This window comes from Hydra vulgaris, chromosome 06, assembly GCF_038396675.1.
Source record: "Hydra vulgaris chromosome 06, alternate assembly HydraT2T_AEP".
NCBI lineage: Eukaryota > Metazoa > Cnidaria > Hydrozoa > Anthoathecata > Hydridae > Hydra > Hydra vulgaris.
Window position 1 is genome coordinate 32,107,427 of NC_088925.1, and position 15,044 is coordinate 32,122,470.

At 29.2% G+C, this 15,044-nt stretch overlaps 1 protein-coding gene across 1 annotated transcript; it reads left to right on the forward strand.

Annotated features, from left to right (window-relative positions):
* The first annotated feature begins 1,181 nt into the window (after positions 1–1,181).
* On the forward strand, positions 1,182–13,651 carry LOC136081332 (uncharacterized). The gene is made up of 3 exons (XM_065798642.1): positions 1,182–2,252; positions 2,492–3,212; positions 13,452–13,651. Exons 1-3 carry the CDS (start codon positions 1,182–1,184, stop codon positions 13,649–13,651), a joined length of 1,992 nt encoding a protein of 663 aa, XP_065654714.1.
* The last annotated feature ends 1,393 nt before the right edge of the window (positions 13,652–15,044 follow it).

Below are 15,044 nucleotides of genomic sequence, written 5' to 3' on the forward strand. Positions count from 1 at the left end.
ATAAATGTTTGCTGAGGAGACAAATATTAGATAAATAATACATAATAGTTAAATAAATAATTTAATGTTATATTTATATTTATACTTGCTGTAATATATTTCAAACTTTTATTAATTGTAGGAATTAGATTATAAATGACACACTTTTGAATAAACAGTTTTTAGATCATGCAGTCTAACAATAGTAATGTTTAGGAAGATAATGGGCTTATCGCACGTAGGAGAAGCAAGGCGAGACATATATGTGCTTTCCAACGGTATACCCTTGCTGTTTCATGGAGCTCTCCAAAATTATGTTTTCATCCTCATCGTCTAAAAAAATCTCTCGCTTTAAGGGCATCATCCTTACATTTCGTCTTATTAATGTTAAAGTGAAACAAAGAAGTATTTTTAGTTAATGCAGAGTTGTGTTTTACTTATTTAAAACAATAAACCGTTTAATTAAAGTTGTTGAAAACTACAATCTTTTTACCCAAACACAACACAAACAAACATGTGTGACACTTGCTACTTCAGAGAAAGAATACGACCCCGATGAATTTCTTAGAAGCGGTGAAAGTGAAATTTTTAATGCAAGTACAATAAAGTATAGATTAAGAAGGTCATCGAAAAGTATAGATTAAAATAGTCATCAAAGTATAGATTAAAAAAGTCATCGAATGCAAATATAGGTGAGAATGAAAAAAATAAATTTAGACAGCTGGAAGATCGACAAAGGCGAAATAATCTTCGAATTGAAGGAGTTAAAGAAAATGACAACGAAAGTTGGGATGATACGGAAAAAATGATAATAAACATTTTTGAAAATAATCTCAATGTAAATGGGGTAATCATAGAAAGAGCGCATAGAACTGGCATTATTGAAAAAAAAATCCAAGAACAATTGTAATTAAGTTACTTAACCATAAAGACAAAGTAAAAATCCTAAAAAATGCCAATAAACTGAAAGGATCCGGAATTTATATCAACGAGGATTTTTCGCTGGAAACTTCCACAATAAGAAAGAAACTTCTTGAAGAAAGCAAATTGCACAGGATAAATGGTAAGTATTCCGTTGTTATATACGATAAGCTTATTGTTAGAGAATTTATAAAAAAAAAAAAATAATGATAAATGATTTTCTTACGTTTTTATATTACTTTTTGAATTTTAATATTGCTTTAAGTTATTTCTGATTTAAAATGGCTGATGAAACTGTTTTAACAAACATAAATTTTAATTCATTTGTATCAAAAAAGTCAATACTATTAAACAACTATTCGGATCCTGATATTAATTTTTATAATAATGATGAAATAATTAAAAATATTAACCCTTTATATTATGACCCAAATTCTAAAAAAATTGCTAATGGAATGGAGGATAACTATTTTTCAATGCTTCATATTAATATTATAAGTATTCAAAAAAATTTTGAGTCATTAAAACAACTTTTATATAAAATTGGCATTAAATTTCAAATAATTTGTCTAAGTGAGACATGGTGTAAAGATAAAAACATTGAAAACAATTCTAATTTTCAATTACCTAATTATAAAGTAATTCATCAAGTTAGAGCATCTAATAAGGAAGGTGGGGGTTTGTGTATATACATAAAAAACTCAATATTATTCAAAGTTAAACCAAATTTAAGTTCAACTACTACCGATTACGAATCGTTATGTATTGAAATTATTAACAAAACCTCAAAAAATATCGTCATTCATGGTTTATACAGACCGCCTTCAGGAAGCATTAAGGTATTTGAAAACCACATTAAAAAAATAATTAAAAATAAATCGTCTATGAATAAAGCTGTATATTTTATTGGTGATATCAATCTCAATATATTAGATTATGAAAATAAAATATATATTAAAAACTTTTTTAACACCATTTTTCAAAATAGCTATATTCCACTAATCAATAAACCAACGCGAATAACTAAGGAAAGTTCAACATCCCTAGATCGAATTATAACAAATGAATTTATAAATGAAAATATAAGAACAGGAATATTTACAACTGACGTGTCTGATCACTTTCCGATTTTTATCCTATCGCAAAAATGCATATATAATGCCCAAAATGAACGGGAAAAAATAATTAAAACACGTTTACTAACCGACACTTCTATTAGTCATTTTTATAAGCTTCTATCCTGTGTTAACTGGGACACCCTAAAACTAAATCTAAACGCCAATAAAGCGTTTGATATTTTTCTAACAGAGTTTCTTAATCTTTATAACAAGGCATTCCCAGAAGTTACTAAAGTAATCAAAACAAAAACACTTTTAAACCCTTGGATCACGAAGGGCATTCTTAAATCTTCAAAAAAAAACAACGCTTATATAACAAGTTTCTTAAAAAAAGAACTCTTTAAAATGAAACTACCTATAAAAACTATAAACGGCTATTTGAGTCAATTTTAAAACGCTCAAAGAAACGTTACTATTCTGAACAATTAATAAAGCACAAAAATGATTCTAAAAAAACTTGGCATATTATTAAGGAGGTAATTGGAAAAAAAAGCTTATACAGAAATTTTCTTCCTCTAAATCTTAAATTTAATAACAAACAAATTGTAAATAAATCCTTAGTCGCTGAAACACTTAACCAGTTTTTTGTAAATATAGGTCCTACTTTATCATCTAATATAGCAACTACTCAATCACACTTTAGTTCGTACTTAACCTCAACCAACCTTAATGTTATGTCTAATTATAAACTTACAGAAAAAGAATTACTAGACGCAGTCTCTTTATTAAAACCCAATAAAAGTTTAGGATTTGATGATATAAGTAGTAATGTCATTATCAAATCAATAAAACAAATTACAATTCCATTACTACATATTTTTAATTTATCTCTAAAACAAGGCGTTTTTCCAGATAACCTAAAAATTGCAAAAGTCATTCCAGTGTTAAAATCAGGTGATCCTTCCGATGTTACGAATTATAGACCAATCTCAATTCTTTCTTGTTTTTCTAAAATATTAGAGCGGGTTATGTATAATAGACTATATTCCTTTTTAAATGTTAATAATATTCTTTTTCATAAACAGTTTGGATTTAAATCTGGTCATTCAACTGATCATGCAATCACTCACCTTGTTCATGATATATTTAAAGGGTTTGATGAAGACAAGTATACCCTAGGTGTATTTATCGATTTAAGTAAAGCTTTTGACACTGTCAATCATCAAATCCTTCTATCCAAACTGAAAAGTTATGGTATAATAAATACTAATTTGTCCTGGTTTGATAGTTACTTGTCTAATAGAAAGCAGTTTATTTCATATGATAGCGGAAAAACGGAATATAAGTCAATCACCTGTGGTGTTCCTCAAGGATCAATTTTAGGACCACTTTTATTTCTCGTTTATATTAACGACTTATATAAATTTTCTAACATTTTAAACTTAATTTTGTTTGCAGATGATACAAACTTGTTTTATTCTAGTAAAGATATCAGTAAATTATTTCAAACAGTAAACAAAGAACTTGAAAAATTAACCCAATGGTTCAAATCAAACAAACTATCTTTGAACATCAATAAATCCAAATACACTTTGTTCCATCGTCTTCATAAAAAACAAGATATTCCATTAAAACTTCCTGATCTTTTTATTGATAACGCATTATTAAAAAGAGAGCAATCAATAAAATTTTTAGGTGTGGTTCTGGATGAAAATTTAACCTGGAGGGACCACATAGGTCTAATTGAAAATAAAATATCAAAAAATATAGGTGTTTTGTATAAAGCCAAGCAGTTTTTAAATCTATCTTGTTTAAAAAACTTATATTTTTCTTTAATTCATTGCTACTTAAATTATGCAAACGTTGCTTGGTGCAGCACAAACGCAACAAAAGTAAAAAAACTGATTAGTAAACAAAAACAGGCTATAAGGATAATTACAAACGTAGACCGTTTCTCTCACACTCAAACATTATTTAATAAACTTAATATTCTAAATGTATATAAACTAAACCTTTACCATATTCATATCTTCATGTTTAAACTTGATAAAAAAATATCACCAATGTTATTTAATTCACTTTTTGAAAAAATAAACCACATATACCCTACCAGATTTTCAAAAAACAATTACATTCAATCCAAAACACATTATTCAGCAACCAAATTCTCAATTGCTAACCGAGGTCCTAAGCTGTGGAATACAATATTAAATAATGAGCTGAAATCTAATTATTCTTTAAACCAGTTTAAAACAAAACTTAAGCAATTACTGATGATACATGAAAATGAATTAAAGTTCTTCTAAAAAGCTTTTTAAACTAGCAAACAAAAACAAAAATTAACCTACTAATTACTCTTTAATATTATATTTAATATTCTAAACAATAGTCTGCTATTGTAAATGTATTTCTTATCTTATAAGTTTTGAATTTACAAACGATTTTTTTAAGTTTTATTATTTGAAATACTAATTACTAAAAATATTGTAAAATTTTATAATTTCAATTTTTATTAAAAAAAGTTATTGTAAATTCTTTTTGTAATATTAATACTTATATATCATCTTATTTTACTAATCAGTTCTTAAATATAAATACTCTTTGAATTATTAAATATTTTAAACGTTATATATTTTATTTTTTGCATTTTGTTAAAACATTTTATTTGATGAATATGCATTTTTTTAGGGGGGGCTTAATGATAAGATGAATTTTGTCTTCTTCAAGCCCCAGTCATGTAAATATTTGTTTTTATAAATTACGAGTGTAAATTATTTTCAATCGGCAAATACAATACTAAAAAAAAAAAAAAAAGAAGGAAGTTTGTTTATCTAGAAGATACCTAGGAATGAAGATACAACCTAGCTTTATAGTAAATTTTTTTATCGTATTATTTCATTTTGACTATTACGTCTTAAAAAATTTGATTTTTAGCATTGGATTTAATATATTTATAATACTAATTAAACTTATAACATTAGGATTTTATTACGATATGTAGCTATCTAAATACCGTATAGATAACTATATATTGATAGCTACTGATCTTAGGTATGTAGCTAACAACAACATAACGACAAATCTAAAGCTGGTACATAATGTAGCTTTTTAGCTAGCGATGTTGATATGAAATATTGAATCAATATTTAGCTATAAATAATATCAATAGCTGAATATCGCAGCTATTTGTAGCTTGCTTAAACATTACTAAAAATCTTTAGTTAGTTAACATCACTAGCTAAAACGTTGCACAGATAAAGCGCTGTAGTGTGCATACATACCACAGTTTTTGAACAAGCTATATTATTATCATAATATATATATATAACAATATAGTAAATACGAATAAGTGATATAATAACGTCATGCTAATTTTTGCATATATAAAAAGCTAGCTTTTATAGCTAGCAGTTCTTGAGGTCAAATCGATGTCTTTTATTTTTACGAGTTATCGCTAGCTAGTTGCAAGCTTATTTAGCTGGCAATCCTTGCAGTCAAATTAATTTTTTTATTGTTACGAGTATTGTTACGAGTTACGAGTTACGAGTATTGTTACGAGTATTTTTAACTAGTAACTAGCCGATTTCCCACCGAGTATTACCAAGAACAACAACATAAAAAAGTTAGCAATTTAAGATTAGGAATTACAGAAAAGAAATTGTTTGTTTGTTCTAAACTTGATCAAATAATATGAAAATTTCTTAGATTTTATATTTACAAACTGTAATTTGTATGATGTTGTTTATGGAATAACCAAGTTAAAATACGACAGCAGTGAATAGAAATATTGACGACAAAATTTAGTCACGCAAGTACTTTCTATCAAAAAAGTTGTACCATTATCTTATCAAAAGTCTTGCATGCAATAAAACTGCAAAGTTGAAAAACTTTAGCCGGAGTAAATGATTTCACTGCTTCAGGTATGATTTGTTTTTAAACGTTACAAAAATTAGCGCTAGGATTTAATTCTAGATCTTGTTAAGCTGTCCTTGAAAAAGGTATGTGAAAACAAGTTATCAAACCAATTGTAGTGTTAATAATTTAAACATTTCGTCTCATTTCCCAAAACATGCTTTATCAGATCCATTTGAAAAAAAATATTTAATTCAAAACAATGATATCGGAAGTGGTATGAGCGAATTGTTATTTGTGCAAGACTATTTAGATGGTTAAAGAATCAGCGAATAAAAATTTTGAAAATGATGGTTTTATTTATGGTTTGGAAATTGCTATAAAGAATGTATTCAACTGTATAAAACATCTTAATGAGAGTTTCTTAATAGAAAAAAAAGATCGAAGCTTTTAAGCAAATTAACAATGAAACTGCTTTCTGACTAAAAGATTTTTGTCAAATTTTTTTTCGGTGCAATACAGAGAGGGCCAAAGATAGTTATTTGACAAGAAAAGAGTGAGCTTACATGTAGGTATACTGTTTATAAAAATATTAGGAAAGTTGTTTACTTTTCTTTTATGTTTAGGTGTGATCAGAGAATAGGTTATGTTGTTTCTTGTATTTAAATTTGTCTTGAGAATGAATGATTGGGTTGCTTTTATATATCAAAAACAACAGAATATGACATATAGAGTGAAGGTTACATTATTCAAAGCATATGTTAGTTTTCAAGTTTTTGTGTTGCTTTTAAAAAACAGTGCTGTAAAATAAAAAGTATATAAGCAACATAAATAAAAGGTAAAAAATAGTAAGAGAAAAACATATTAACCTTTATTAAGTTTTACTAAAAATAAAGTATAAACTAAAGGTAAACAAAATTACACAAATCGTAACTTCTAAATGTTTTAAAAAGTTGCGCTGTTTGGTATTTTTTTCTGAGACCAGAGCTAATCAGAGTTAAAAAGCTGTAGTATGTATACACACCACAGCTTTTTAGCTAGCGATATCAGCTACCTATAAATTTATAGTTATTTTTAGCCACATAGCTACAACATTCATTATCCTTATAGCGATAGATGGCTATAGTCACATAATAGCTGTAGAATTGTCGTTACCTAGTAGCTGGCAACAAAGCTACTATATGTAACTACATTTAGTAGCTCCGATATAGTAGCTTTGTCTATCGATATATCGTAACAACATTGCTAGCTAAAAAACTATAGAATGTAGCTATTGACTAGCTTTAAATTTGTTGTTTTTTGTATTTAGCTACATACCTACAATCTATAGCTATCATTATACCGTAATAACATCTCTAGCTACAAAGCTTCGATATGAAGCCATCAATTAGCTCCAAATTTTTCATTATTTTGTAGCTAGCTACAATGCTGCAATATAAAGCTAACGATAAATTTGTCGTGATATCAATAGCTACAAAGATGTCATATCTAAATAGCGACACGTCGTTATAAAATTGTTATGTTTCAAGTTCAATTATTATCATAAATATATTAGACCCAATGCTAAAAACTGAATTTTTAGTACTTGATATTTATTAATAGACATAAAAGAATAAAATGAAACAATAATGTGAGAAAAAAATCTAAAATCTCTATAATGCTCATTTACTGCCGGGTACTCCTTTTCTAATTAATGGTTGCGGCGATTATTAATTATCCGAAGAAAACTTTAATATAGACTATCAGTATTTTTAGAAAAACTTACTGTGCAGATTAACATGTGTGATGTGTTGGACAATTTGTTTTATGTAAGTAACTGACTCTATTTCTCAATGAAAAGAATAGTATAGTAGTAGTCACAGAGTAGTTATATAAAACTACTAACTTAAGTAAAGTAAGGAAGGAGGCGTGAACTTCCTAAGAACCTCTTGGGGCACCTAAGAAAAAATATGCAGGTGTACCAAAAGTTTTTGCGCTACTATATAAAGTTGTATATATATAAAGTTGTACAAACTAACAGTGACAAATTAACATTACACGGGCTAATAAACTCTGAAAATATTTAATTTTTGATAAAAATATAATTGAAAATATTTATTTTTTGATAAAAATATAATTGAAAATATTTAATTTTTGATAATAATATAATTGAAAATATTTAATTTTTGATAAGAATATAATTGAAATAACTTCTTTAGTAATAAGTTAGTGTAGTTTCGCGGACGTCACTATTTATTCACAATATCTTAATAACTTTATCACGGTTGATAAACCGTAAACGCAGCAAGTTCTACATTAATCTACTAAAATTTATGTCAATCTAAAAAGTCAATTTCTATTTAAGTTAAATCGGAATAGATACCTCCAAAGAAATAGAGTCCTCCAAAGGTGGCAACTTTTGATCAGCGGGATGAATCAACGGTTGTCATTATTAAATTAATAGAATCCAAGTACGAAAAGACGTTATTACGGTGGATTTTTGACCGTTTGGAGTTGATATGATGCTTGGAATGAGTCCCATTAAGTTGCTAGGAGGAGTTTCATTTCCCTATCTGGAGTGGCAAAGTTTGGGTCCAAAGGTAAAGTGAATAAAATTAGCATTAAAAATCAAGATCATGGGGCAAAGTTTAATGGTGTTGAATAGAAAGTTAAATGGAAATGGAGAGATGGAGAAGGCCCCAACCAATTATTTAACAAAGTTGCTTAATACTTCATACCAAAACATACAAGAGCAGAATACGAATACGAGCTAATAGGATTGGATCAATCGTAAATTGTTAATTGAGTATGACAAAAATAAGATGTGACCAACCAAACGGCAAATTCATTTAATGGCTGTAATCCAATGAAACAAAGATGATAAAATTAGACCCGTTTTGGATCGGAGAGAAGCTAACAGTTCTATTGAGACTTATACAAGAAATGCAGGTGTGTGTGTGTTAAGATTTTTAGGGAATGGAGAAGAATGGGAAACAAACCAGCAATCATTAATTTATGCAAGGCTTATCTCAAGTTAAAAACTAAAAAATCTCTTTGCTCATTCTAAACAGACTTAATTTGAAACAAAAAGTATTGTTTGACACGTCTTTGTTTAAGATTGATTGTTGCGTCAATTATTATAAAATATGTCGAGAGAGTCCTTATTGATCAAGACGTATTGGTGAGTAGGGAATTTAACACTTACGTAGACAACATTTTTGTTAATGAGGATGTAGTGAGTCTTGATTATGTCAGAAGATATTTTGAAAAATATGGTTTGGAGAGTAAGGAAGGTGACCAGAATGGATGTAATAGGGTACGTGTTTTGTGATTGTGTATGAGCAAGGTTGGTGGCAAGCTGATGTAGTTCAGAGGGAATTGAGTTGATGTGATTCCGAAAAAGTTAAACAGAAGACTAGTGTTTTCCGTTTGTATGCAGTTGGTAGGTGATTTGTCAGTCTGTGTGTTTTCTGTTTGTATGCAGTGGGTAGCTCATTTGCCTGTCTCTTATGAGCAATTTGCAGTCTTATGAAAAGAAGAGTCGTTACTTTGATGAAGGATTGGGACAATGAGGTTTGCGATGAAAACTTAAAGTGTGTATTTCAAGAAGTTTATGCTGAAGTGGGGAAGTCCGAACCAGCTGATTGGGCTGATTGGTGATTAGACTGTAGATGGTGAAGAGGTTGACATGTGGATTGACGCCAGTTCTTTAGCGATTGGTACTCTTATCAAATTAGTAAAACTACAGTAAAGGAGGCATCATGGCTGCGAAAAGAAATGTTTGATGTTCACATAAATTTGACGGAAGTAGATGCTGTAACGCGAGGAATGAATATGGCTTTGACATGAAAACTAAAGAAAGTGACTGTTTTTACAGAATCCGTGTTTCACCGGGTATCTGACTACTGGTAAATCACGATTATTAATCAAATGCGACGAGTTAAATGTTGATTTAAAGAAAAATAAGCGTTCAGCTATAACTTATTGAAGAATATGGTCTTAATGTTAATGTAAAAAATGTTTCGTCGAAAGATAATTTAGCTGAAGCATTGACAAGAGTTTAAAGCAGATGGTTGAATAAATTGACAGAGCTTGAGCATTTTAAAATTCCGTTGGAGTAGTTGCAGAGGCTGAATCTATTTCTAAAATACACAAGTGAACCGGACATTTTAGAGTAAATTGTACGTTAAACTTTGTTCGTAAAAATTCCAACCGCTACAGAAAACGACGTTCGAGCAGTAATTAGAAATTACGAAACGTGCCAGTCAATAGATCCAGTACGTGTACAATGGTTGAAAGGAAAATTAAGAGTTAAACAAAAATGGGAGAGAGTGGCCACGCATTTTGGCACCGAAAATTTTCTTACTCAATTGATTGCGGACCTTCAAGATACGCACTGTGGCGACAACTTTCAAGTTCGTACAGAAGTGTTGCTATAATTTGAATACTCCGCCTGATCTTTTGTGAGCAAGGAGCGCCATCTGGTATTTTAACAAATAACAAAGTAATTTTTAAAACTTAGGAGCTAAAAGTTTTTTGATGGTAAGAGAGTGCGCATTAGGTTTCGAGCTGCCTATTATCCCGAAGGAAATGGAATTGTGGAAAGAAACCATCATACAATTAAGAGAATCGCAGAAAGATCAAAAGTATCAATTCTGGAAGCAGTATCTTGGTACAATGTTTTAGCTAAGCAAAAACAATAAAAGCCCAATGGAGAAATTTTGCAGTAAAAATTGAAATTACAAATAGAAAGTACGGCGATTACTATTTGTATGCAATGATATATTATATAACCTTGATGTCTAATCTAAATTTATTTTCGATTAGAAAGGGATTAAAGTTTTGAATAGAAAAGTGAACGACAGACGCTTTTAAAGCATTTTTATGGTTTATAATACTTTTTAATAAACATAGGCTCATAAAAAAACTTTTATAAGTATTTTATAATTATTAAAACGTGTTTTTGAATTATCTTTATTTATAGGGAACTTTTAACCTGCATTTTTAACTTTTATTCCACTCAACGGCTTCAGCTTTTGTCCTATTTACAAATGGCGGACTATATTTATAAACAAAACAAAAAAACCGGTTTTAATTTTCGTCCAATAAAATCCCACAAGTTAGACTAGTTTATATACAATATCATTGATTTGTATGATCCTTAAGAATCAAGGAGGAGTGTAATTTCGGTGTAGAAGTTTCTAAAATTTTCTTTGGCAATTACGTGGTTTTTTTTAGTTCTTAATTATTTTAATTGTAGTTATATACTAAGCGGTTTTTTTGTCAATTTTTGTGGGTAATTTTTTATATAAATTCAAGTAAAAGGTTTGGAAGGATGAGTTGAATTTCGGAAGAAAAACAAACCATCTGGAAAGAAAAGAAGTTTTGTTTTTAGTGAGAAAATTACAGTACATCAAGCTTATTTTGAGCAAGGCACTCAATTAATTAAAAGAAAGGTTTTTCTAGTATAATATAATGTGTGTATTTCTTTGTTAAATTGTAATTATTTTTTTCAAATTGTTATCTTCTCTTTGATAATTTTCTCGAATTATCGAAGAGATGTGAACTGTGTATGAGTTTATCAAAGAAATGAGAACTGTGTATGAGTTGGACAAATTAGACATGGTCTTTTAATTGCCACATCCCTCTATTACAGGAGGTTCAGCACGACAGCTGGAAAAACTCATTTGGCATTAACTTTGATTACCTGAATGTAAAGTAGACAAATGCTAAATCAAAGTGAAATACTTATTATTTGTTAATCTTCTTTTCTTAATAAACAGTTCTTTTGTAAGTTTTTAATACTTCTAAGTATAAATTAGTTTAAATTTATAATAATATATAATTTCAACATAATTAAAAAAATACTTTAAAGTATAAAATTCACAACAAAAAATTACTCAACTACCGTGAATAAATGTTTTAATTAGCAATTAACATTTAATTAGCAACATTCCTTTCTGTTCAAGATTTGTTCTATTTTTAATTCATGTTATATTATGTGTATGACAAAATTACACGAGATTTTTTAATTATTAGGTTAATGGCAGGGATGCAGAGTCCATAAAGGGCTCCGAATTTTAAATTCACAAAAGGATTACTTCTTCCTAGTTTTTGGTATACAGGAGCTCTAAAAATATAAAAAAGTTTATGAACTTCTAATAGGAAAAAAAAAAGACTTTTAGGTGAGAGGAACAATTATTTTTTTAACCCGGAGTCCTTAGGTATAATAGCGGCAAGGACTCCGGGACTCCAGGACTCCGGGCTTAAAAACAATAAGTTCCAAGTCATTAAATCTCATGAATTTTTTTCTTTTAGCAGATCATAAGTTAATAAACATGAAAAAAAAAAAATGGAGATATAAAGCCGGAGTCCTTTTGGGACTCCGCATCCCTGGTTAATGGTATGTATTGACATTTTTGCATCCTTATGTTTTAACAAAACTCATCACCTTTGCAACACTATGCGTCTATAAACGGAAATAGGATTTTGCTTAAATTTCTTAAAGAGAGTAAAAGTACCACAAACCGGACAGTGCGCAAAAGCGGACATATTTCGAAAAAACTAAGTATCTTCGCTAAGAATAAAGATATTTGCAAAATTTAAAAAAGTTTTTAATTTTTAGTGTGTGGAAAACTATAAAGTTTCAAAAAAAATTATTCAAATGATTGCTTTAATAAGATATTTAAGTTCAAACAAAATCTAACCCTAAAAGTCAAACTTTTTTTTGGAAATTAGGTTCTTAGCATGAAAGATTTAAAAAGGAATTTGAAACCAAAGGAAGCTATTTTATTGGAAATTTTCTGCTAGTTTCAAAATAGTTTTAGATTTTCATAATTTTACTCAGTTATGACGGAAATAAGATTTTCTTCAGTTTTCACCTTAAATTGGACACAATAAATCCACCCTATAATCAATTGAAATTTAATAGGTTAATCTGTTTATTATTTTTTCACTCTAATGAAATTTTTTTATTATGTTAAAGTTAATTTATTTTTTTATTTTTTTACACTGACTGAATTTTTTTCATTTGGGTTTTTTAAGTTTTTTAACTAACACTTTCGTGTTAATTTTGCACTTTTGCACTTATACTGTTGAGGTTAAAGTGCAAAAGTACACAAAGTAACCACAAAAATGCATCGTTTCTTCAATTTCAAAAGTATGTAACTGAATTGAATTTACTAAGCTTATAATGGCAAAAATAAAACAAACCAGAAGCCTTACACTGAGGAGAAAACAAAAAGCGCATTGGATAAGATTGAAAATGGCGAGTTGAGCTGAAGAGCCGCAGCATAATTCTACCGCATACCAAAATCAACGTTATCCGACCAAAATCAAATAAGACTTTTGTAGTTGGTAGTGGCAATACAACAAAATTTTATTGAGTTAACCTTGGTTCACCTTCTTCAGATGCTTGGCGATTGGGACTTTGTTAGACAATTAAATCAAGTTAAAAGTTTAGTGAAAATGATAAAACGTGTTTGTTCAAAAATGAAACGCCTAGTCACAAATGGCACAAAGTATTAATGATTCGATGGCACTCAAAACTAAGCGAAAGAACAGCTGCAAACATCGCATCTTTGAGAGCAGGGTCATGCACACCAGAAATTTTTTCCCGTTATTTTGATGTTTTGAAAAAACATTTTGATTTTGCAAAAATAGGTTTTAGTAAAGACATGCATTTGTGGAATTATGATGAAACTGGTTTCAATCGTGAGAAAAGGGATGCGAAAGTAATTACCAGAAGAGGTGCAAAGCGTCCACTAGTATTAAATCGAAATAACAAAAAAATAAACTACGCTGTTCTTAATTGTGTTAATGCTGACGGATTACTTCTACCGCCTTTTGCTGTTTACAAATAAAATAATCGACCCACCAAACACACTTTACCCGACATCACTATCTGGTTGGATGGAAAGTAATCAATTTTTGCAGTGGCTCGATGAAATGTTTATTCCTCACATTCTAAAAATTGGTGGTAAACATATTTTACTTTTGGGTGGGAATGTATATTATGTGTTATCTTGATTTGGAAATAAGAAAGAGCCCAGTGTTTTTAAAACCTGCAGAATATGAGATGAATGGGTGGGAATGTAAATTATGTGTTAAATTGTTTTCTTTACACTTTAAGGCTACACTTTGTGACACGTGTGTGCTGTGACCATCCAAAAGTAAAATATGTTTACCAATATAGTTGTTTATTAAAGTTGGAGCTTTAATAAACAACTATATTCCAACTTTAATAAACAACTATATTCCAACTTTAATAAACAACTATATTCCAACTTTAATAAACAACTATATTCCAGAAAAAAAATCAATATTAAAAAAGTTATTTAGCTTTTTGTGAAGAGTGTCCGGTTTGCGGTACTTTTACTCGATTTTTCTAATTTTATCTTTTTAAATAATTTTTTACGAAATTAGGTTAGTAGTTCCAAATAAAAAAAATAATTATTTAAAAATTTTTTAATTTTGCTTAATTAAATTATATTGCTTAATTTTAACTAAACTTAAATATCAAGAAAAGTTAAAAAAATATTTTGCATAATGTTTTTTTCTTGTTTAATTCAGTCCGTAAAGATTAATAGAATGAATCGTGTTACAGCAGTTTTTTTATTTGATGCAACAAATTTTATGAACTTAATGCAACAAATCGCTTCTTTATTTTTGGCGGCATTAAACATTTTGTTCTGTATATGTGTGCGCAAAGTTGTAACTGGTTTGCTAGAAAAAAAAAAAAAAACTGGAAGTGTTATGAATTTCTGCGGTTAAATTTTTTTTGGTCAACCACTAGCAGGACTTTGGAATCGGAGTCCCGAGATATTGCTCGGGTGACTCGCCCTCTGCACGCCCCTTGGTTAAATAAAGAAAACTATCGGTCTACATTTTATGACCGGTAAACTATATAAATCTGGAAAAAAAGAAAAAACCTCTGGTTTTATAAATATTTGAATTCTTTTTTTTAGATATGCACAAAAATAAATATATGATGTCCTGTGTATAATTCTATTAAAAAATTTGGTGGTTCTTGGATTAATAACCTACTTCCTAGCCAGACAGCAAGGGCGTAATGGTCCCGCACTGGTCCTGTGTAGGCTGCCGCGCTGGACCAGCCACGGCTGCCGAAGGTCCGTTTTGCTCTAAGGATTTTTCATGACCAGCCGTGGTCAGTGATGGCAAAACAGCGGCTTGCTAGTGGAGGACAAGAACTAACAGAACAACGATTAGCCATTATTACACAACCATTACACCATA